The sequence below is a fragment of the Ictidomys tridecemlineatus genome, chromosome 6 (genome assembly GCF_052094955.1).
Source record: "Ictidomys tridecemlineatus isolate mIctTri1 chromosome 6, mIctTri1.hap1, whole genome shotgun sequence".
NCBI classification, from domain to species: Eukaryota; Metazoa; Chordata; class Mammalia; order Rodentia; family Sciuridae; genus Ictidomys; species Ictidomys tridecemlineatus.
Window position 1 is genome coordinate 23,461,547 of NC_135482.1, and position 25,671 is coordinate 23,487,217.

At 38.9% G+C, this 25,671-nt stretch overlaps 2 protein-coding genes across 3 annotated transcripts in view; one reads left to right on the plus strand and one right to left on the minus strand.

The window, feature by feature from the left end:
- Positions 1–169, minus strand: part of Metap2 (methionyl aminopeptidase 2) — a 36,041-nt gene extending 35,872 nt beyond the window's left edge. For both annotated transcript variants that reach the window (XM_013358230.4, XM_005324444.4), the window contains exon 1: positions 19–169. In XM_013358230.4, the coding sequence (XP_013213684.1) occupies positions 19–169 (151 nt within the window). The remainder of the gene's footprint in view (positions 1–18) is intronic.
- On the plus strand, positions 133–25,671 carry LOC120888063 (uncharacterized). The gene is made up of 5 exons (XM_040279875.2): positions 133–265; positions 12,310–12,382; positions 12,644–12,706; positions 22,799–22,889; positions 25,417–25,671. The coding sequence occupies exons 1-5, from the start codon at positions 168–170 to the stop codon at positions 25,518–25,520; spliced, it is 429 nt and encodes a 142-aa protein (XP_040135809.2). The 5' UTR covers positions 133–167; the 3' UTR covers positions 25,521–25,671.

Here is a 25,671-nt window from a genome sequence, read left to right on the forward strand (position 1 = left end):
AAACAAGATTCCCCTTACCTGCGGTAGCCCCTTTACTCTTCTTCTTCTTTCGTCTTTTTTTCTTGGCTGCTTCTTCCGCCGTAGAGGCAGCTCCCTCCTCCCTGTCGTCTGGATCCAAGTCGCCATTCAGGTGGCTCCCGGAGGCCGCTGCCTCCTCTACGCCCGCCATGTTGCTCGAGAGAGCGCGAGGGAGCGAGACAGAGCGGCGAGGGCCCGCTCCTTCTTCACCCACCTACACCAGCGACGCCGGAAGCTGCTCTCGATGGTAGGGCCGCGGGGAATGCTGGGACGGCGGAGGACTGGACTGCGGCGTCGGGCTCTCTGCGGCCCGCGTGCTGGCTTCTGTGCCTATCTGGTGTGGGCTAGGGTCTGACTGACACCTGACTGGTCCGAAGCCTCGGGCATTCCCGGTACAAATCTGCCCGCGTACCGTCAGCTTGAAGGGGGACCAGTGTGAGCTGGAGAAGCCCGTGCCTGCTGTGTAGAGAGGGCGACCTGCAGGAGTAGGGGCGTGTTGGCTGGAACCGAAAATTTTAATAGTCTTGATTTATAAATCTTAAGGGAAGCAGCGAGCATGGCTTAAAAAAATGCGTTTGATTGAACACATCCCTTTTTGTGTGTGTGACTCAAGGACTGCGTCGTTAGTCACAGCTCTCTAGGCACGTCATGTTGGAATCTGGAATTCCGTGTTTCGTGTACTGTAAACCTTGGATGATTCAAGATGGGAGCCCCTCACGCTTTTCTTATTTTCCAGTCCATGACAAGAATTGCAGGTTCTGACAGACGAGGATACACAGCCCTTCCCATTGATGCATACGCCACTGTCTTTATTTCTAGTCCCCCTTGTTTTTGGTCTTAAGACTATTAGCCAGAATGCAATTGAATTTTGCCTATTCTTTCTCTAATCTTATTATGAGAGCCTTGCAGTTTGAGATTTAGTATGTGGCCTTAGTAGATTGTGATTGGCTGCCTGAGCCAATTCCTCAATTTCTACCAAATATGGGTCTTTGTTCCCCGACAGAATTTAGGGGTTTTAATCAGTTTTAACCGATTATGTTTCCATGTTCCATATATAGGACACACATAGAAGTTTACAAAAACTTAAATTGAGCAACAAAGTTAAAGGTATGGGGAATGTGTGTGTATGTGTGTGTATACATATGTGTGCATATGTATACTTATCCTATATGGGTGTGTCATGGAAAATGATATAAAGGTATATATGTCATATGTGTTTGAGTATCTCCATATATATAGGACCCAAGAACATATAGGGACCAAGCTTCGTTGGCATCAAAATGTCTGTAGGGGCCTTCTTGCTAGTAGTTTTATATTAAACCTTACTCAGGCTCTGATCATAGCCCCTGAAGTGCAATATCAGATGGGTAGGGTGTAGCTCAGTGGTAGAGTGCATGCTTAGAATGCTGTAGGCTCTGGGTTCAATCCCCAGCACCAAAAATAAAAAATAAAAATAAAGCATTATCATGTCTTAAAAGTTCAACACCTAGCCAATTCTACTAAAAACTATTATACCTTTACAAATATTTATTTTTCAACTGAAATATATCCCTACTTACATTTTAAATTCCTTCCTATGGTTGATATATATAAAAGTGACAATAGAAAACTATGAACTAAACACAGTATCAAAAAAGTAGATTTATCAACCAGTTACGAGGAAACTGGTTTGTAATAATATTGCAAGTCCCACATCTTAGTATTAAAAAAAAAAAAACAACCTGTAATCCTGGTATTGGTGTGGAGGATTATCCTGTAGAATGAATCTAATGTGTCAGTATATGATTTCATAGCTTAAATATTTATTTATGCTTTTGAACAGAGGAAAATTAGTTTGTAGTGTAACCATAAGAAAATAGACACACAGCATATTGTTCATTGGTACTTTAAGTTACTTGGTTTTGTAATATCACCAATAAAAGGTTTTGGCAATGTTGTTTAAAAAAAGTAGATGTAACCTCCATTTACCCACAATCCTTTAAAATGCCTAGTATGATCTGGCCCTTACCTATATCTCTAGACTCTCCATTCCCTTTCTTAGCTACAGTTCACAAAGTTCTGTCTGACCTTGGAGCATTTCACACATGCTGTTTCTTCCATCTGGGCTGTTCTTTGCCTGGCTGATACCTTCACTCACTCAATTTGGGCATGGTGACACAGGCCCACCATAATCCCACCAGCTCGAGAGGCTGAGGCAGAAGGATCGCTATTCAAACCAAGCCTCAACAATTTAGCGAGGCCCTAAGCAATTCAGTGAGACCCTGTCTCTAAATAAAATATTTAAAAGGACTGGGAATGTGACTCAGTGTTAAAGCACCCCTGGGTTCAATCTCTGATACCAATAACAGCAAACTCGTACATGTATGAAAATCAATTTCAGTTCATGATTATCCCGTTTTCCCTTCCCCTTTTTCCTTTAGTCTTCCCCTTCCCTTCTCCTTCTGTACTCTACTAATTCCTTTCTCTCGTCTATTAATTTGTATTTAATTGATTCTTTATGTAATCTTATCCATCCCTCTCCCTTTTCTCATTGTACTCTAGCTTCTGCATATGAGAGAGAACATTCGACCTTTGAGTTTCTGAGTTTCGCTAATTTCACATAGCAAGATTTTCTCCATTTCCATCTATTTACCAGAAAATGCCATAGTTTCATTCTCTTTAATGGATATCACTCATTCTTTAATCCATCCATTTAATGTCTAATATGTGCCTGGATCTGAAAATACAGAGAGACAAAAACAGAATTCTTGTCATCAGGAAGCCAACTAAGAAAAATAGATATTAACCAACTGATTATGCTAATAATGAGATATTTGCAACTAGTGATATTACACCACATTAATAAGGGGATTTGCCTAGATAGAATTGTCCAGTACAGCTTCCCTACGTAGCAATTAGGCTGAGATCTGAAGGATAAGTAGACAAGGAAGAGAAAGGCTTGAAGAGGACATTCCTGGGAAAGGGAAAGGGAGGAGAGCTTCATTGCATTTTTAAAAGAACACATGGATTCTAATATTAGAGTGTCATTTAATTATTACTTTGTGTCTCTGCATGGTTCACATCAACTTTTTTGAACCTTGAGACTGGAAAGGTAAGTACAGGTTTTGGAGGAAAGAAAATGGTAAGAGGAGTGCTTACATGTCCTTTCAAATGATACTTAGGGCTTTGTCCTTTGCCTAAGAGCAAAGGAAATCCCTTAAATAATTTTAATGGATGAGGTGGCTGTTAACCTGCTAATATTTGTAGTAAGCATAATCAGATATGGAAAAGATCATCAAGGCTGCAGTGACAATTGAGTGTAGTCAGGCAAGAGATGATAGAGGCTAGGGCCAGAGTGATGGTGGATATGATGAGAAATGAATATATTTAATAACACTTGGGAGATTAAAAGGGGCAGAACTTGGTGAATAATTGTATAAGGGGGTTGAAGAACAGGGAAATATCTTGGAGGCCACTTAGGTTTGTGAAGGTAAAACTGAATGAATGGTAATATCAATCATAAAGACTTCATTCTTAAGACTTCATTTAATCTCAATTACCTCTCCTGTCTTTAAATATAGCTACATTGGAGGTTAGGGCTGGAACAGATGAATTTGGGGAGGGAGACACAATTCAGTCTAGAACATGAACATTGTCAAATGTCTTTTGGGAGGGAGGGAATTGACCCCAGTTGAGAACTACTGGCATAAAGAATGTGATATATTTAGGACAAAGTACTCGCTGAGGAATAAACCAAGTTTCCAGATTGTAAAGGATCCTAAATAATATGACTTTTATTATAAGGCTTATAGGTGATACATAGCAAAGAACACTTAAGTTTTGATATTGGAAAAAAATCTCAAATTCCTAATAAAAGATCACAAGAAGACATCTATAGCATTTCAACATGATGAATACTATATAGACATTAAAAACCAGTAAAATGAGATGCCTGTAAACTATGTGGATAAATTAACATATTTACATAATACAATTGTCAAGATGGACAGCAATATAGTCATTTTGCTCTATAAACAATTGCTCTGCTAGCAATCTAGATTCTAGACCTATGGTTCCCATCCTATTGGATCCTGTATTCTATTCTGAGAGTACGGTACTTTCTACCTTTTAAGTAAACAGTCTTTTTATATTATCATTATGAAATGACAATGAGAGTAGATAACGTTAGTTTCTGTGCCCTGGCCAAAAAAAAAAAAAAATTATGTCAGTTCTGAAACCATTTTCAAACTTTTCTCAACAGTGACATCCCAAAGGCTAATAATGTTCTCTATTCTGAAGAAAGAATTGAAAATGGGAGAGCTTGGTGTGTGGGAAAACTGCCAAGTTATGCTGATAACAATATTGATGAGACTTTCCCAAAACTGTGATTGGGAGCTTAGAGAGAAGAGTTTGCACGGCAGAAATATTTCTTAAGTAGAATTAAGAGAACTTTATGGTCCACTGAACTTGGAGGGGGAGAGGTTGAAGATGACACCCAGGTTTTTGGCTCTGGTTCCTGGGTGGAGAGTGGTACCACTCCCTGAGATAGAGAATGAAGGAGGAGAAGGACTTTTGGAGGAGGTGGAATGAAAGATAAGTTTTGATCATTCTAGGTTTGAGATGCCTGCAGGGCATCCAGGCAAAGATAGGAGTCGTCAGTTAGAAATATGGATCTAGAGATACAGATGTTGAGGTCACTGGGGCCTAGGTGTGGCAGAAGACCATGAAGGAGGTAATTCAAGGAGAAGAGAAAAGGACCAAAAAACAAAACACAACTCAGAAGAGGGTTTTGTTTGTGGGGAGGGTGGGAACTTCTGTTAAGAAGACTGTAGAGGAATGGAAAGACAAGAAGAAGAAATGTTTTCATAGTCAGGTGCAGTAGCACATGCTTGTAATCCCGGTGACTCAGGAGGCTGAGAGGAGGATCACAAGTTCAAGGCTGGTCTCAGCAACTTAGCAAGGTCCTAAGCAATTTGGTGTAAACCCTGTCTCAAAACGAAAAAATAAAAAAAGCTGAGGATTTAACTCAGTGGTAGAGTGCCCCTATATCCTGTCCCTAGAACCAAAAGAAAAGGAAGGAAGGAAGGGAGGGAGGGAGGGAGGGAGGGAGAAAGAAAATGTTTAATTGCTATAGAAAAAAGAAAGAAAATGTTTAACTGCTATAGAAAAATTAAATAGTACAAACTCTCAAAAGATACTATTGACTTTGGCCATTAGGAAGCCACACTGGTGACTTTGCAAGAGCAATTTTGTCAGGAGATACCCCAAAAAAGATACTCGAAAGAGATTGGGATGCATGGAGGATCAAAAGATCCTTTGTCTCCAACTTGTTTCATCAGTGACTTGTAATAATCCTCTGTATTGTTCCACAGAGGACACTTCTTAAAACTAAATGTAGCTCCCTCATGCTTTGTAATTTCCCCCCATCTTAATCGTGTCCATTGACATCTCAAACTACCTTTTATCTTACAATATGTCATTATCTCCCTCTTGCAACTGGAGTATAATTCATTGCTAACTAGTAGAACATCTTTCCTTTTCCCCATACTCTTCGGGTATTGATAATTTCCATGGATTGAGGCTGAACTTTAGGAAAAATATATATGATTTGAAGCAATGCTCCTGGGACCAAGATATCAGGAGACTCATTACTTACACTGAATTTGTAAGTGCTTATTGGACAGAGCTTTGTAGGTTTCAATGTCAAAAGCTCACTAAAGACAGATCAGAACTATGTGAAATCCTATTGACTAATGTCTACAAACAGTTCCTTCTTTTATTTTGCCAGTTTGATATTGTACATGGTTGAACATGGAAATCCTCCTGCAGATCTTTCATGTCCATGTTTTTTGGCTTTCCTTCCAGATCTGGAGATCTTTGCTTGCTAGTGCATATTTTAAGATGATGTGGTAGAGAAACTGACTGAACTCCATGTCTGTGGACAGGACTTTGTCACAAATAGGCCACATACAGAATTCACTTTTAGTTTTTTCACTTTTAGTTTTCTTTTGTTAATATAACCCTCCTTTGGTTCAGGTGTCTAGCCTTCTTTATTTAGCCCAGTGAATTTATCCTTGACGCAAGGGTAAATCCTGAAAAGAAGCCCCATCTCCCTAGGGGTGGTTTGTTTTGACACTGGCATGTGTTACAATTTTGGTCAATGAAGAATGAATGAGAACTTCTGGAAAAGGTTTCAGAAAAAAAACTTCTGGAAAAGGTTTCAGAAAAAATGAAAAGACAAAAGAAAGTGTAGCTCTGTCAGATGTGGTGATGCATCCCTGTAATCCCAGAGACATTGGAAGCTCAGGCAGGAAGACTGCAAATTCAAGACCAGCTGGGCAACTTAACAAGACCCTGTCTCAAAATTAAAAAGGGCTTCAGACATAGTTCAGTGACAAAGCACTCCTGGGTTGAATCCCTAGTACAACCACATACCAAAATAAAATTAAAAAAGAATAGTCAAGGTATACGCCAATAATTTGGGACATTTGTAACTATTATTAAAAGTTAACTAAGCAGAAAGGAAGAAAGAAAGAAAGAAAAGGAAGGAAAGAAGGAAGGAAGGAATAAAAAGAAAATATAGTCCCTTTACTTTATTTTCTTGATATTGTCAAGTGTGAAAATGATCCGTATAAAATAAGAACAGAGAACAGCGAGATGGGGTGATGTTGGGCCCTTGATGATGTTATTCAGCCACTGAATTGGACAATCCTAGAGTCACTCTACCTCCAATCATGTATGATATCACTTCTCTGTATTGTTAGAAATGGAGATTTCTGATATCTGAAATCTAACAATTACAAACTCTAGAATGTAGAAGAATTGGTGCTCAGATGTCAACTTCCTTTCTGGCTTTGATAGTGCTTCCAGATCATTTGTTCTACTTCTTTAGAAGAGAACCTTCTGCCCAGGTGTGGTGGTGCAAGCCTAAAATTGTTAGTTTTTGGTTGGTTGGTTTGGGGGTTTTTGTTTTGTTTTGTGCTGCGCCCCTCCCCTGACTCAGGCAATGGCAAGGCCCTACTGAGGTGGATGGCGCAAGGCGTCCATCCTCTGGAGGAGCGCAGTATGTTTCTGGGAATGGGCTGGTTTGTTTTTGTATTCCTTTAATAAGTATAGATGCGATTTCTCATATGACCATTAAGTATGAAGGAAAAAACATGGCTTTCCCAATTAATGCAACTACTTCTAAAGCATAGATCTGTTTGCTCTAAATGCAATGATTCAGCTGTGGAGTGTAAATTGTTAATGTCTAATGAAAAACTCCCTGTATTCCTGTCAAGGAAGTTTTTGAGAAATTAAATTAAAATCTAGAGAAGAAAAATTAATGTTAAGAAGACAGATTAGTGCTTAGTACTGGGCAACTTGTTCTTGTTCCTGTGCACAATGGTTTGTGCTCTTACTCTTATTTGATTAAAAGTAATAACAAGTCAACCACTTGCCGTAACCATGGCACCGGTTCCAGTCAGTAAGTCAAGAAAGAATAGTCAAGGTATAGGCCAATAGTTTGGGACATTTGTAACTATTATTAAAAGTTAACTAAGCAGAAACAGCTCAAAGCAAAACGCGAACTGAAAGTCCAAATGCTTGCTTATGCATAAGCCAAGATACATTCTTCTATTCTAATTGTAGCTACGTAATATTTTGTTTCTTTGAATAATGATTCCTGTTTTGTAACCACAAAGTACTGTGAGCCTGCCAAAAATGAAAAGTATATATGATCAACTTCACAAGTAAAGATTGGGATCAACACCTTCACTTTGGTGTCTGTGTTGTTTCTCCACCCCTCTTTCGCCGACACCTCACCATCCGTTTGTCTCCTGAGACCCCCTGTTGGAGCTGGTCTCCGACAGTTTTGTTTTATTTTTTCCTGGCAAATGATGAAGCACCTGAATCCTAGGCATTACCTCTTATAAGAGTAGACTTGTTGACATAATTCTCAACATAGACTTTAAATTAATCCTTTTGTTTTAAGCCTCATGTCCTACTCTCTTGCATATTTAGTGTTTACAAGTCCTTAGGTTTTTTTGGTTTTGCTTTGCTTTTGTAGTGAGAATTGAAGCAAAGGATTGAGCTACATCCACAAGTCTTTCATTTTTAAAAAAAATTGTATTTATTTATTGGTATGTGGTGTTGAGAATCAAACCCAGTGCCTCACACATGCTAGGCAAGTGCTCTACCACTGAGCCACAATCTCAGCCCCACAGCGTTTCATTTTTATTTTGAGAGAGGGTATTACTAAGTTACCCAGGTTGGTCTCAAACTGGCTATCCTGCCTCAGCCTCCGGAGTTGCTGGGATTCCAGGCATGTCATTGAACCTGATTTCCCCAAAGTTTTACAGGGCTAATAGGGACCCTTTTCAACAGAAGCTTATTCTATTGAACTCTGAGTTTTGCCTTTTTTTTCTTGTGTCATAAATCTTCCCTCCATTACTGAACTTCAGTCAGAAAAACTTTCATATTTGGTGTTCCTTGAAATCCTGCTTCTATTCATGTGTTGTTGTGAATTGATTGTTTTAAATTATTTTACAACTATCATTTTAATAAGGTTCTGGGAACAACAAGAAATTTGCATGTGCTTGGTTGACTCTCTTGGTTCAGAAATTCCAAACTTGCCTTTCCATCTAAGGATGATTGAGAATAAAAGCCTTGCATGGAATTAACTGGTCTTGAAATTCTGAATGGAACTCTGGTATACAGTGATTCCAAGGGGAGAACCAATAGATTTCTAATATTCCTTGGGTATGAAAACTTACAAAAGCTGGTGAGACAGAAGGTAGGTACTTTTTGAGGTGCTCAGATATTTTTGAGAACCTGATCTTTGGCAGTTGATGTCACTAGGTTGATAGATACAGAAGCTGGAACTGTCTGTATAATTTTTATTTTATTTTATATATATAGACATATATATCTATATAATTTTGTATAGAGATATGTATATATGTCTATATAATCTATTTATATATAATTTACCTACCATAAAATTCACATTACAAAATGCACAATTCTATGAGTTTCAGTAATTACATATCATACAATTGTCATCCCTATCTAATTATAGAACATTTTCAGTACCCCAAAAAGAAACCCCATACTGATTAGTATTCACTCTTCATTTCTCTTTACCCCAACCTCTGGACTCATTTACTTTGTCTCTATGACTTACCTATTTTGAATGCTTCATATAAATGAAATCATGAAATATACAACCTTTGGTGTCTGCTTTCTTTCACTTAGCAAAATGTTTTCAAAGTTCATCCATGTCATAGCATATAACAATTCTTTCCACTTTAAGTCTGAATATTATTCTATTGTATACATATACCATATTTTACTCATCCAGTCATCAAAGGATGGGTGTCTACATCTTGGCTATTATAAATAATGCCACTATGCCTGGTGGGAGGCCAAGGCAGGAGGATCACAAGTTCAAGGCCAGACTGGATAACTTAGTGAGACCCTGACTCAAATTTTAAAAAGAGGCTGGGGGTGTAGCTCAGTGATAGAAAACATTTGCCTACTATGCACAAGGCCCTGGGTTCAACCCCAGTGCTGCAAACAAACAAACAAACATGGTGCCTGTGAACATTTCTTTGCAATTTTAGTGTGGGCATATTTTCATTTCTCTTGGTTATCTACATAGAAGTACCATTACTGAACATCTTAGTCCTTTTGGACTGCTACAACAATACACCTTCCACTGACTGGTTTATAAATAACAGAAATTTTTTGTTCACAGTTCTGGAGAATGAAATGTCTCAAAAAAAATTTTTAAAAAGGGCTAGGGATGTAGCTCAGTGATAGAGAACCCCTGGGTTCAATTCCCAGTACCACTAAATTAAGAAATTAATTAGAAAACTGAGCATATACTTCAGTGTAACAGTGCCTGCCTGGCATGCAGAGAGCCCGGTATGTTCAATCCCCAGTACTGAGAGAAGGAGAGAAACTAAAAATGAAAAAGGAGTCCAGGGCATTCTCAATGCTTGTGTTTTTTGACAGTTCCTAATTATTTCTCCTCCTCCTCCTCCTCCTCCTCCTCTTTTTCTTCCTTCTTACCACACTACCTTCCTAATTTCCCCAGGGACTGCTCCCTAGGTTTCAAGATGATAATGACATCATTTAAAACACTCTAAATTTATTTAAGCTATCTCCCTTCCCCCCTCTCTCTCTCCAAAGAAAATTACATTCTGTTCTGCTACAATGTGTGTTTATACAATGCAAATGAGCTAATGATTACTAAATAAGGGCATGATGTCAGTGTGCTGTGGAAGCCGGCATACTCCACTGTCCTAATGAAATGGAGGGCACAGTTAAGAGAGTAGAAACATAACTTTAGCAGAAAAGGAAGAAGACTTCAGCTCAGCTACTGCACAGGCAGGAACTCTTTCAACTCTTAAAAAAAAAAAAAAAAAAAAACATTGAAACCCACTTCCACAACTCTTCAATTCTGGCAGGCTTCACTTCCTTCCATCCCCACCTGATGTTGATTTCACTGGCAGGCAGCTCCACGTCCATCACCATTATCTCAGCACCAATAAGTTTGCATTTCTATTCTGTTGTTTAATGTCCCCTGAAGCAGTGTCCACAACTGCCTGCTTGGTCTATGTTTCTCCCAGAGTGCCAATTACAATTTTTCTTTTGTATTCTTATTATAGAGTGGCATAGCTTTAAATGGTCTTTCCTAACAGGTTTCCCACCCGCCCCACCCGCTACGTATATTCTATTATTTTTAGTGCACAGTTTTGTAGGATATGAGATATTTCATGAATGCATATATCATGTTATAGCATTAATGCCTGAATTTACATTCTAACCAGGGATTTTGGAGGCACATATTTGCTCAAAGTAGAGTCTTCACTCACAGTGGCAGGACAGTGAGAGATGTTCAGATAAGCAGAAGCTCCCCCTCCCACACACAGGTTTTTTTTTTTTTTTTTAGTTGTAGATGGACACAATATCTTCATTTTATTTATTTATCTTTTATGTGATGCTGAGAATTAAACCCAGTGCCTTGCTAGGTAAGCTCTCTACCACTGAGCCACAAACCCAGCCCAAGCAGAAGTTTTCGATGTCTCTCACATCTCATTTTAAAAACATTTTCCTGTTCTCTTTAAGAAAGGGATAGCTCTATCTGAGCCTTGGAAAGTTTTCTTTATTATTATTTTCATTGATAATAATGATACTGATAATAGCTAATGATCATCAGTCCACCATACATCCTATTCATTGAATACCTTTGCTCCTTCTGCTTAATTGCCCATTACATTCATGGCAAATCCATGAAACCATTTAATTTTGGTTTAGCTGGCCCCAGATTTCCCTCCCAGTTAAAAGTTGAGTGGTTTTCACAACTTGCTTAGTAAAATGTACACCCCCCACCCCGGGTTAAAACATCACAGACTTCAACATTCACCAGAATCCCCCTGAGAGGACTTGTCTAAAATAGATCCCAGGACCAGGCACAGTACCACATGCCTATAATCCCAGCTGCTGGGGAGGCTGAGGCAGTGGATTGTAAATTCAAGACCAGCCTCAGCAACTCAGTGAGACTCTGTCTCAAATAAAAAGATAAAGAAGGGCTTTGGGTTATAGCTCAGTGGTAAAATGTCCCTGAATTCCATCCCCAGTATGGGGCGGGGGGAAGTTTCCTGGATTCCACTGCCAGAGGTTCTGATGCCTTCTGTCTGGGTAAGACCTGAGGATTTGCATCTCTAACAAGGTCTTAGATAATGCTGATGTTGCTGATCTAGGAACCACACTTTGAGTGTCACTGCTTCAATAAACCTGCCATCATCGGTATCACCCATCCTCACAGGTACTAATTCCTTCCCAAGAAACTTCCCCCTCACCTACTGTCATTGCACAGTATGAACCAGGGGTTATTTTGATCCCAAGAGGACAATTGGCAATATCAGGTGATGCTTTGTGCTGTTATGTCTGCATAAGTGGGTATGCTACTGGCATCAGGTAAGTGGAGACAGGGTTGCTGCTGCTAAACATCCTACAAAGTACAAGCAGTTTTCACCACCAAGAATTAATTGGCCCAAATGCCAGCAGTGCTAGAATAGAGAAGGTCTAAATTGGCACGCTGTTACTGCTTTGATTTCAAATAGCATTCAGTCCTGATTGTATCAATGTCAAGTCAGTAGCCCATGAAATGAAAATGGAGATAAGGAAATGATTCAATCCACATCCCCTAATTTTTTTATACTTCACTGAAAATAAAAACATCAAGTTTAAAACCACTGAATGCTTTGAATCTCACCTAGAGTCATGATAACTTGTCTTCAGACTTCCAATTTCTTTTTTTTTTAGGTCTCATGGAAGAATGCAGGCATCTGTTAAAGATAAGCCTTTAGACACTGGACCCATCTATTTCTTTGATCAGGTAATAATATTGCTCCATTTCATCTTGTAATAATTTACTTTTAAAAAATTTCAATTTTGAATGACATTTCCGTCTTCATCTTTTTAAAATATTTTTTTAGTTGTTGGTGTACCTTTATTTATTTTTATTTATTGATATGTGGTGCTGAGGATCAAACCCAGTGCCTCACACATGCTAGGCAAGTGCTCTGCCACTGAGCTACAACCCCAGCCTCTCCCTCTTCATCTTAATCACAAACTTTTTTTTCCTTTTTCATTTCAGTTGAAACCTGAAAGGAATAAATGGGAAAAGGAAACATATGAAAAAGAGCTCTCCCAACTAATGGTAAAATATGGGTAAAACATTTGGAATTTCTCTTCAATTTTTGATATCGTTGTACATTTGCACAGGCTTATATAATGTTCAAGGGCACTGCTTTCCCCTTATTCATCCCCACAAAAACTATACCAAGGTTTGGCAGTTCAAACCCGACTCTGAGATCATGCAGAGAGCTCTATTTTAGTCACTTCAGTGGTTAACCTAACATACTGGTCCTATTCATCAGTCACCCTGGTTTTCTTCTTGTTTTGCAACAAACCCTGCTCACTCTACCTTAGGGAGTTTGCACCAGGTGCTGCCTCTGCATTCTTGTAGCTTCCTCCCCGTTTCCTTTTAGTTCTCTACTCAAATAGCACCTTTGTGGTAAGACTTTTCTTTCTTTCTTTCTTTGAGACTTTTCTTGATTACCATTTTTAGATTTCTTTTCTGCTCCTAATTTAGCACTCCTGTCCTCCCTTCCTAACAATATTGCTGTTGTATTTATCACTTTCTAGCTTTCTCAATGATATTCTTATTTATATGTTTACTGTCCAGCCCCTCAAAAGATTATAAGGATTTATTTATTTACTTATTTATTTTTGTAGTACTGGGGATTGAACCCAGAGGTACTCTACCCCTGGACTATATCTCCAGCCCTTTTTATCCTTTTTATTTTGAGGATGCATCTGGTGAAGTTGCCCAGGCTGCTCTGGAATTTGAAGTTCTCCTACCTCAGTCTCCCAAGTACCTGGGTTTGTAGTTGGGCACCACCACACCTAGCAAGGACAGGAGTTTTTAAATGCTTGTTCACTTCTCTATCTCTAGTCCCTGAAATAGTGTTTGGTGTATATAGAATGTATATAAAGAATGACCTAATAAAGATTTGTGATTAACAATCATGGAATGTGTCAAGTTCACAGAGATGAATGTAATAATGAAGCTAGTCATTCCATTTTTTTTTTATCAATTTAGTTACTATAGTTTCTTAACTTGTGAAGTGGAAATAAAAAAAAAAATACACCAATCCGTCTGATCTTCCCCCACCCCCAGTACTGAGCATCAAACCCAGGGCCTCACACATAGTGGGCAAGTACTCCACCCCAGAGCTGCACCCCTAGGCCCTCCACCCAATTTGAATTATTTCAAGGAAATACCTAGGGCTGCTAACTTTATAAAGAGAAGAGATTTATTTAGCTCACAGTTTTGGAGCTCCCAGGGCATGGTTCTGACTTTAGCTCAGGTCTCAGCTATGTCACCTTATGGTAGATAGCAGTGGTGGGAATAAGCAGGTGACATCATCTTAAACCAGGAGCAGAGAAAGGATGGGAGGGGCCAGGCTTGATCCCTTTATAACAACTCTCTTGCGAGAACTCAAGGATTTCACAAGAACTGCCAAAGGGTCCACAAGGCCTAACTCATACCCCCAATTACCTAACTTCCTCCCACTAGGTCCCAGCTCTTAAAAGTTCCACCCCCTTCTGTAGTCTCACCCTGGGGACCAAGTTTTTAATACATAAAACTTTTGGGAAATGCACAATTAGACTATATTCAAATCATAGCACAGTCAATTTTATCCTTTTTTTAAAAAAAAATTTTTAGTTGTAGGTTGACACAATGACTTTATTTTTATATGGTGCTGAGGATCAAACCCAGTGCATCATCCACGATAATCAAGCGTTCTACCACTGAGCCACAACCCCAGCCCAATTAAAATCCTTTTTTTAAAATGTGGTACTGGGCATTAAAACTAGAGGTGCTCTACCATTGAATCAGCCATTCTTATTATTTATTTTTTATTTTTGGCATAAGGAATTGAACCCAGGGACACTTTGCCACTGACCTGCATCCTCAACTCCTTTTATTTTTAAATATTGAGACAGGGTCTCACTAAGTTGCTTAGGCCCCCAATAAGTTTCTGAGGTTGGCCTTGAACATGTGATCCTCCTATCTCAGCTTCCTGAGTTGCTGGGATTACAAGTGAGCACTACCATGCCTAGATAGATAGATGATAGACAGACAGACAGATAGATAGATAGATAGATAGATAGATAGATAGATAGATAGATAGATAGATAGATAGATAGACAGACTTTTTTTTTCCTTTTTTGAACCCAGGGCTACTTTATCACTGAGCTGCATCCCCAAGCCCTTTTGATTCTTTATTTTTAAATAGGTTCTCACTTAGTTGCTCAGGGTCTTGCTAAATTGCTGAGGCTGGCCTGGAACAATTGATCCTCCTACTTCAGCCTCCCAAGTCACCAGAATTACAGGGGTGAGCACCACACCCAGAGATAAAAAATATTTTTAAAAGATGAGTTTTACATTTTACATTTACAACCACTTCTCTGGTTGTCCTCCAAAGAACAGGTTACTTTGAATTACCTAGGTGCCAAAAAGGGAATACCACTTGTAATTTTTAAACATGGTTTGCATAGCAGGTTTACAAACTGTGACTGAAAATTATGATGTTGGAAATACCTAGTCCCTTTGTGGGTCTGTTCTGTTGTCTATATTTTAGTATAATATGATAATATCTAAGAGGGGTGTGTAGGATAGCTAAGGCAGCATAGAAAGTGTTTGTAGACTAATGTTAAGAAATTCATGCTGGGTGCAGAGGCGCCTGCTATAATCCCAGCTACTTGGAAGGTTGAGGCAGGAAGAATGCAAATTCAAGACCAGCCTAGTAATTTAGCAAGACCTCTATTATTTAATAAAATATTACAATATTTAATAAAATATTAAAATATCTCTAAATAAAAAATAAAAGTCACTGGGGATGTAGCTCAGTGATAAAAGCATCCCTGAGTTCAATCTCCACTACAAAAAAAAAAATAAATAAAATTCAGGGGCTGTGGTGTGACTCAGTGGTACAGTGTTTGCCCAGCATGCTCCCATTTTGATTCCCAAGGCCATACACATGAAAAAAGAAATTCAGGAAAATCTTTCTGGAAGAAACAATCTCTGTCATGTCTTATAATTAAATAAATGAATAAATAAAACATTGATTTTTAATCTTCTGTGTATAAATATAATAAACATTCATTGTAAAAAAAGTTAGAGAAATATAAAAGGAGTGCCTGGTGTGGTGGAACACACCTGTAATCTGAGCCGCTCGGGAGGCTGAGGCAAGAGGATCTCAAGTTCAAAGCCAGCCTCAGCAATTTAGTGAGGCCCTCCCCAACTTAGTGAGACCCTATCTCAAAATAAAATATAAAAAGGACTGGGGATGTGGAGATCACACTATATATAGAATTAGGTACACTTGTCACATAGTATAATAACATAAAACATTTTCCCAAAAATATTAAAAGCATTTCAAACAGATCCTCGTGGCTATCTTCTTTGTGGTTATGGAGTTATGTACTTAGCTATATCTCTAAGAACCCTTGGGCTCTTTTCAAACTTCTTCTAATTTAAAAACGTTATAGTAAGCCATTTTGTGCATTGATGTTATTTTAATATAGATTTCTAGAAGTCAAATTACAAGGTTAAAGAGTATAAACTATCTTTAATGTTCACATTTGTTGTTTACACTCATAAAAATAGAACATCCAAAGAACTAAAGAAAGCTGAATTGAGTGCAGTCACATCATCCAAGGAAAAGAATGAGTCTCAGTTAATCAGCATCTCAGAACCACCAGGTGTATCCAAGCTTCCACTAAACCTTAAATTCTCCAAAACTCACTGGCAAAAGAAATTATTGGAAGAATACATGCTCACTGCTCCTGAAACACTGAGTGAACTTGAGACAATATTGCAGAAATATGATGAGCACAACATTACATTCCCTGTGGGCATTGTCAGTCTCGTGAATTTCAGTTGGCAAGATCTCACGGAGGGCGCTTTTGAGTGTGCACCCAAATATTCAATGCCGAGTCAACACAAGACCTTGCCAGGAGATTCCAGTTCCATAACCATGGTTGACTCGAAGGAACAGAAAATCATCAGTGATCCAAGAGAAGAGTCTAATAAGGAAAATTCCCTGGTTAAAGCCCCAAATGATCAACATATGACATCATTTAAGTCTATGGAAAAAAATACATAAGTAGAAGTTACTGGTTAGATTTATAAATAATGTTCCCAAAGAAATAAATAAAAACAGCAAGTAAATGTGATATTGAGAAAGCATTGTATTACACGTTTTGTGTTTATTATTCTAGTGAGAAATTCATGGATGTTACAAAGTTACAAGAATTTACACTGTTTTTAATTAAAGCATCTATTAGGCATTTTTCTTTTAAAATATTTCTTGTTCTTTTTAGTTATACATGACAATAGAATGTATTTTGACATATCACACATACCTGGAGTGTCACTTCCCATTTTTGTGGTTGTACATGATGCAGAGCCAACACTAGTCCTGTAAATTCATATATGAACATAGGAAGGTTATATCTGATTCATTCTATGGTCTTTCCCATTCCCATCTCTCCTCCCTTCTCCCGGCTCTCCCCTGTCCAATCCAGTGAAACTCCACACTTCCTAATTTCACTTAGCATCATAGTCTCCAGTTCCATCCATTTACTGGCAAATGCCATAATTTCATTCTTCTTTAAGGCTGAGTTATATTTCATTGTATATATATATATATATATATATATATATATATATATATATATATCACATTTTCTTTATCCATTCATCTGTTGAAGGACACCTAGTTGTTCCATAGTTTAGCTATTGTGAAATGAGCTGCCACAAACATTGATGTGGCTGTGTCACTATAGTATGCTGATTTTAAGTCTTTTGGGTATATGCCAAATAGCATTATCTCACTAAGTTGTGGAGGCCTTAGTGAGATAATGGCCTCTAATTTGTGACCCTCCAGCCTCTGCCTTCTGAGTAGCTGGGATTACAGGAATGTGTCGCTGAACCTGGAAAGAACTGATATTTTAAAAAATAAAATCATGTTCAGTTATAGCAATTTAGATCACAGAGAGCTGTCTAGCTATTGCCTAATGTAGTCATCCTGATATCATGGTTGGAGAGCTAATAGGATTTTTGTTGCAGAGCTGTTTGAGGAGACAGTATATCTGAAAAAAAAAAGTGAAGTCCATCTGAAATAACTAGTAGATAAACTAAGCTTAAAAATTAGGCCTATCCTGTGGGGAAAAAGGCACACTCATACATTGCTGTTGAGACTGCTGATTGGTATAGCCAATATGGAAAGCAGTATGGAGATTCCTTGGAAAACTGAGGATGGAATCACCATTTGACCCAGCTATCCCTCTCTTCAATCTATACCTAAAGGACTAAAAACAGCATACTAGAGAGACACAGCCACATCAATGTTTATAGCAGCACAATTCACAATAGCTAAATTATGGAACCAGCCTAGATGCCTTTCAGTAGATGAATGATAAAAAATGTGTTATATATACACAATGGAATATTACTCAGCATTAATAGAGAATAAAATTGTGGCATTTGCAGGTAAATGGATGGAGTTGGAGAAGATAATGCTAAGTGAAGTTAGCCAATCCCCAAAAAACAAATACCGAATGTTTTCTCTGATATAAGGAGGCTGATTCATAGTAGGGTAGGGAGGGGGAGCATGGGAGGAATAGATGAACTCTAGAATAGGGTAATAGGTGGGAGGGGAAGGGGACATGAGGTTGGAAATGATGGTGGAATGAGATGGACATCATTATCCAAAGTACATGTGTGAAGACATGTCTGGTGTGAATATACTTTGTATATTGTACTCCATATGTGTAATAAGAATTGTGATGCATTCTGCTGTCATATATAACAAATTAGAATAAAATATTTTTTTTAAAAAAATCTGCTAGGGTGGCTAAATCAAAAAGACAGACAATAACAAATGTTGGAGAAATTGGAGACCTCATATCAATTGGGAATGTAAAATAGTGCAGCCGCTGTGGAGAGCAGTTCAGCATTTCCTCAGAAGTTACACAATTATCATATGGTCTAGTAATTCCATTCCTGGGAATATACCCAAGAAAACTGAAAACATTTCCATGTGAAATCTCATACTCAAATCTTCATACAGCATTATTCCTAGTAACCAAAAGGCAGAAACAACCCAAATATCCATCAACTTATGAATGGATAAACAAATTGTGGTATATCCATACAATCAAATATTATTCTGCCATAAAAAGGAACACATTAAATCATATGCTTCATATATATATGTATCTGAATATTCTGACCTCGAATATTCAGCAACCTGGGAGACTGAGGCAGGGGGATCACAAGTTCGAGGCAAGCCTCAGCAATTTAGTGAGGCCCTAAGCAACTTAGTGAGACCCTGTCTCAAAATAAAAAATAAAAAGGGTTGGGGCTATAACTCAATTGTAAGGCCCTAGGTTTAATTGTCAGCACTGCAAAAGAATAAAAAAGAAGATATTGATATATGCTATACATAGATGAACCTTGAGAAAGAAGCCAGTCACAAAAGGCCACAATACTGTATTATTCCACTTATATGAACATTTGCAGAAAAGGCAAATCCATAGAGACAGAAAATGGATTAGTGTTGTCAGGATCTGGAATGACATGGAGATGAAGAGTTATTGTGAATAGATATGGGGAATTTTTTTTTCGGGGCGGAGGGAGCTAATGAAACTATTCTGGAATTAGGTAGAAGTGATGGTTACTGAGTGTACTCGAAACCACTGAGCTGTAAGCTTTTAATGAGTTCATAGTTGATAAATTATTCTAATTTTTAAAAGTTATGACATAAAAAGGGAAATATTACACCGGGGGCGGGGGGAAGCTATTGTACCAATTCAAACAGAAAGCATTTATAATTAAAAACTGCTAACTGAGAAGTGGAATTCATAGTAGCTATAACTCTAGGCTCTGAAGGCGTTTGCGGTCTGCAGTGTGCAATATAAGGTGGTAGGCATGGCTTACAGTAATAATCTTAGTAACTGTTGCAGAGTTTGAAGAAGGTTCAATAGACTCGGATCCTTTCGCTTCCCTTTATCCACTGTGTGGAAATACAGTCTCTAGCAACAGTTGAGGCTGCTGTAATAGGGTAGTAAGGAAGGGGGAGAAAGAAACACAGCCACCCTGAAGGAACAGCCTCGTGCACCGGTTGCGTTTCCTAGGGTCAGCTCTGCCCTTCAGTGCACCCGTGACTGTGAGTGGGAGAGAATTTTATGTGTCCCTATGATCTCACAGGACATAGCTGCTTCCTTATTCTATTAAGGATCCCACTCTTTTGTTGTACATGATGTGGAGTTACCCTGGTCGTGTATACAAATACAAGGCTAGGAGAGTTATGATAGATCAATCCCACTGTGTTTCCCATTCCCCTCCCTCCTCCCTTCCCTTCATTTCCCTTTGTCTAATCCAATGATTATTCACCTGCCCAACCTTGCTTGTTTTGGATTAGCATCCACAAATCACAGAGAACATTTGGCCTTTGTTTTTTTTTTTTTTTTTGTTTTGAGGGGATTGTCTTATTTCACTCAGCACGATATTCTCCAGTTCTATGTCTATTCTCGAGACAATGCCATAATTTCATTCTTCTTTACAGCTGAGTAATATTCCATTGTGTATATATATCACATTTTCTTTATCCATTCATCCATTGAAGGACACCTAGGTTGTTTCCATAGCTTGGTATTGTGAGTTGAGCTGCTATAAATATGGATGTGGCTGAGCCATTGTAGTATGCAGTTTTTAAGACCTTTGGGTATATGCCAAGGAGTGGAATAATTGGGTCAAATGGTGGCTCCATTCCAAGTTTTCTAAGGAATCTCCATACTGCTTTCCATAGTGGTTGCATTAATATGCAGTCCCACCAACAATGTATGAGTGTACCTTTCTCCCCACATCCTCACCAACATTTCTCAATACTTGTATACTTGATAATTGCCATTCTGACTGGAGTGATATGGAATCTCAGTGTAGTGTTTTTTTGTTTTGTTTTGTTTGGAGGGGGGGTACTGGGGATCCACTCAGGGGAACTCCACCACTGAACCACATCCCCAGCCCTAACTTGTATTTTATTTAGAGACAGGGTCTTATTGAGTTGCTTAGTGCCTTGCTCAGTGTAGTTTTAATTGCATTTCTCTAATTGCAAATTAATTGTTGAACTTTTTTTTCCAATATATTTGTTGACCATTCGTATTTCTTCTTCCGTGAAGTGTTTGTGCAGTTCCTTTGCCCATTTACTGATTAGGTTATATATTTTTCTGGTGGTGAGTTTTTTGAGGACAGAGCTTCTTGAAGTCCTGAAGTAGCTGAGAACAGATAGGCTCATAGGCACAAGAGAAGTCTGAGGAACAGGAAGTTTGAGAGTTTTTTTGTGTGGTTGGTTGGTTGGTTTTAAATGTTCTTATGTAGTGTTTCCACTATATATCCATTCTGTCCTCTCTTTTCTTTTTTCTTTTTTTTACAGGGAGCATCATAGCAGGTGAAAATCGATAGTTGGTGTTAAATTTGGTGTGCATTTATCATGTATGTTTCCATGGGAACATGTTGGGCAACTTCAGGGCGGTTTAGAATGGCCTTACCGGGGGGCAGTGGCCACGAAAATGTACCTCTCGAGTCTTGGAAAATAGGAAATGAATTGTTTCATGACCCCCAACTGCTGGGCTCAGAAATTCATTATGGCTTTTGTACTAGATCATGTTTTACATGGACTACAATCTGTAGATGACAATGGCAGGACTCGGGGAGACCTGGGACACTCCTTATTGGGACGCTATGGTTTGAAACCTCTCCATGAGCTTTGCTGACAGACTTCACTACAATATAAGATGATGCTACCTCACCTTCCTGCCTTCTCTCTCCCCTTACCTGGAGGTCAGATCTACATCACAGACTAAGAGGACGTTCTCCCAGATTCCTCCACCTCCCACCCCACTTTCCCTCTCGGGAATTTCTCCTGATATGTCTAGTCCCATATTAGTTCTGGTTTTCAAAAGATCTGGACAACACACAGGGGAATCCAAAAGAATCACCAAGAAATGTGACCAATCCTCTTCCCCAGCCAATTTTATCATAGTAACAGTAAATTCAATAGTTTTAAGCATCTGGGGGGAGCTGGAAAAGCACTGAATATTTTCTCTGGGTTATATTTTTAACTTTAATGATAGTCAATATGATATGGTGGGGGAATGACATTCTTTTGAATGAGAAAGACTCCAAAAGACTTTGCCAGTTGTACAACTAATCATTTTGGGGATATCTGGGAAATCTGTCTTGATTTCATCATCATCTGCAAAATGAAGATGACTAATGATAGAATTTTCTTGAGGGTATTAAATAATATAATGTATACAAGCACGTAGCATAGTGCTTAGAATCTAGTGAGTGGTCAATAAATATGCCATGGTTTTTGTGATCATTTTCACCTATATTCTTATTTTTCTTCTTTTTTTAATCATTATAATTTTTTACATTATTTTTTCTAGATGCAGCCTATTTTATGGGATCCTGAATTTACAGAACTCCTGGTTTATATATAAAGTTTAAGGTGTCTCATGAGTCTTGCTTTCTTTCCAACAAGTTACCTTTTTATTTTCTTCCTTTCTCTTTCTCTCACTCTCTATCCTTTAAGACAGGGTCTTGCCAAGTTGCCCAGGCTGGTCTCAAACTTGTGATCCTCCTGCCTCAGTTTCCTGAGTAGTTGTGATTCTAGGAACACACCACACCAATCCTGGCCCTTTATTCCCTTTCGGACAGCTTTTAAAACATCTATATTTTTTCTTCGTAGGATGGATTCATTCCACTTCACAAATTAATAAAGTTTTTGTTTTAGATTTATATTTTAGCACAAAACTTGATAAAGACACAGAATGGCAAGGACTGGTGGACTCGTGTCCTGAGACCCCCCTTTTTTTTTTAATATATATATCAGCAATGGGCTTCATCAGTAGTTCTTACATGGAAGGCCAGATCTTAGGACAGAAGAATAAGAAATTATGCAGAGGAGTTTTGAGTTTAAAAAGCTGACTCATTTCCAGAGTAAATGGTGCAAATACCTCATGGGTTATTGTTGGTGTTTATGAAATCTTTGCTAATGTCCTGGCAAGAATATTACATACTGGCAATTTGGTTTTCTGTGATAATCTAGCAAAATGCTCTCTTTATCTTCTCCTTCCCCTCTCCCCCTCACATTTCTCCTTTGCTTCCTAGCTTTTGTCAACCATAAACAGACCTTCTGGGGAGGAAAATCTGCCTGTTGTCATCCACTTGTCACTGCCCTCCAAGTTCTGTTTGGAAAACGGTAAGATCCCTTTACCCACCCAAATACAACTCTGGTGAGCAGCCAGAATGAGAGTCATTTCCGCCCCTGAGTCTGGCACCTTTCCAGCCATCCTCTTAGTGCAGCCATAATCAGAGCCAGACACTGAAGTTCTCAGATTTCAAGTCAGTTTTTTCCGAGGCATCTCCCTGACCCAGCCATCCCTGATTTCTCTACCCTACACCGTAGGAGTTTTTCCTTTAAAAACTTGAGAAACCAAATTCGGTGACAATGGTATTCATATTTTTAGATGAGAAGCTCAGGACCCTATCATCACAAAAATAAACCACTCTGAATCAGGACGAAGGACTCATATGTTAAAAGGCAAACTTTTGTTGTTAAATTGATTAAATGTTATAATGGAGATCTTCCAGGAAAAATTATAATTGCACAGATATAGAAAGAATACTGTCTATCCCTGAAAAAGGTTATAAAGTGAGTAGGATATGGGCCACCCCTTGGAGTATAGTCATGATATAGCCAACTGCTCCACGACCCAGGGAATGATAGAAGTTAGGGCTGATGAGGCTCATGAACTAGCTTTTTCTAGTGTTTTGTCATAGAGCAAACAACCTTAAGGACTGTTGAGATTCTTGATTTGAAGAATATGCTTGGGGGTGCCCCTCTCTACCTCCCCATTCTTTACATATACTTCTAGTTGTTGGCCTGAGAGATCAGTAGTTAGGACTGGCACTGTCTCACTGGGATAAGCCAGATATTGAGGAAATCGACCCAGGTGTGTAAGCTAATAAGAACAAAATTCAGTAAGCGGAGCAAAGAGCAAGTAGAATTGGGTGTCCAGAGACTCCAATGTGAACGTGTGGGATTTCAGATAGGCAATCTGGTGACTGGAAGTTTCTCAGCGGGCAATAAAATGGCAAGCCAGGGGTCATTCCAGGTCTAGGTCTTGGTAGAACTAGAAAGAACTAGGCCTTGGTGACTGAAGGGCAGGATTTAATCCCAGTTTGAGAAGCTGGGAACAATTAGGATATTATCTAGTCTTAAGGACATTAAGATGGAGCTTGTTCAATCTTCCAGTCTAAGGCTATGACAATTCTCATGATCCAGTAGTGATGCACCTAATGTGATTAGGGTTGTATTAGGACTCTTTTGGTGGTGAGTGTCAAAAAGTCAACTCACTCTAGCTTAAGTGACAAGATGACTATTTGTTCATGTTTTGGGAGTAACTTGCAAGATCAAAGGAACAGCTTCAGCAACAGAGTCCAGGGAAGGATGTGGGACTCAACACTGCAGGAACTCATCTCTGACCATCTCTGGTGGAATGCATTCTGCAGTCAAGGACTCTATGAAGAAAATTGTCCCTGCCACCCCTTGATTCACATGCCTCCCTGCTTAAAAAGAAAGTAATTTTTTTTTTCTCCCAATGTCATGTGTCAATCCCAGGTAATGATTCTGATTAGGTCTATTCAAATGAAGAGGCCCAACCATGGTTGCCTGGAAGAGTAATATTATTGGTCAGACTTGGGACATTGGCTCATAGATGGCAAGGGAGTTAATTATCAGTCCAACTTGAGTCACATGTGATGGTATAGGATGATATCCCAAGAAAAGGCACGCAAGCCATTCCATAGTTTTGGAAGAGAGGGTCAGTCTGTCCTTCACCTAGGGATAAGTTGGGGCTAAGCATGGCGAGGAGACACACCGCCCTGATCCAGAGTTTCACCTGGAGTCTTGGTTATGAAGAGCTCAAGGCAAAGGCAAAGACCTAGGGAGGGAGTATAGTGTGCTCATCCTAATTACAACTCGGGTGGAGTGTTCCCCATGTAGAGGTCAAAAGTTCTAGATGGAGATAAGCCAATTGTTATCAGTGTTTATGTGGTAGGATTCCATGTTCTCCTTTTTTTCCTTTCTCTTCTTTATTTTTCTAATTTTCGTGTATATGTAATTCAGCTGTGTATTGGAAGGACTAGACTTGGTGAGATGAAATAAGAAATAGTAAATTTTCTTCTCCCAAATTCCTGAAAGCTGCTTGGGAATCTTTCCATTTGTTCACTACAAAGGTTGAATTTTTACAAGAGAAGAATGTTACTGCACAGAGGAGCCATCGAGATATTTTCTTCTATCTGCTCCTTTTACAGATGAGAAAACCGAAGCTCAGAGATGTTGAGTACCCATTTCATTAGGGGAGAGTCAGAAATAACTCAAGCCGACTGACTCCTGATACAGTGTTCTTTCTAGCAGACAGTCCATCCCTAGACTGTGGGGTGCTGAAGAACCAGCAGGTCCCGTTGGTATGCAGGCATTCTGGAAAGACTTCAAATACTTGAGAAGACAGCTTTGGGTTAAAACTTTGACCCCATTCTAGGGTAAAACCCGTTGAGGAGAGATAATCCCTGAGCTGATAATTATGCATAGTTTAACACAACTGGATTTGGTTCCTTTCTTAAAGTAGGCTTTTGTACACTGATGCCAGGATTTACCCAGTGAATATTGGTGTATATTCTGAAGTATCCCTTCTGCATTCAACATGTGTGTCTTCTTTTTTAAGGTTGGATCTTTAAGCATCCCTACTCAAAATTGGAAATTCTGAAATGGATGACTGTCCTCAGTACTGCTGTGGAGAGACTACAAGAAGCCACCACTCAAATGTAGGGAGCCCTCTGCAATCTTTATCATCATATACTTTTTTGAGGCATATGGCATGGTAGGCAAGAATAAACACAGAGTGGTGGAAGCCCTGGCCATGTTTATCATCCTGTTACTCTATCACCCTGTCTATTGTGTCTATAATGTGAGGGGGGAA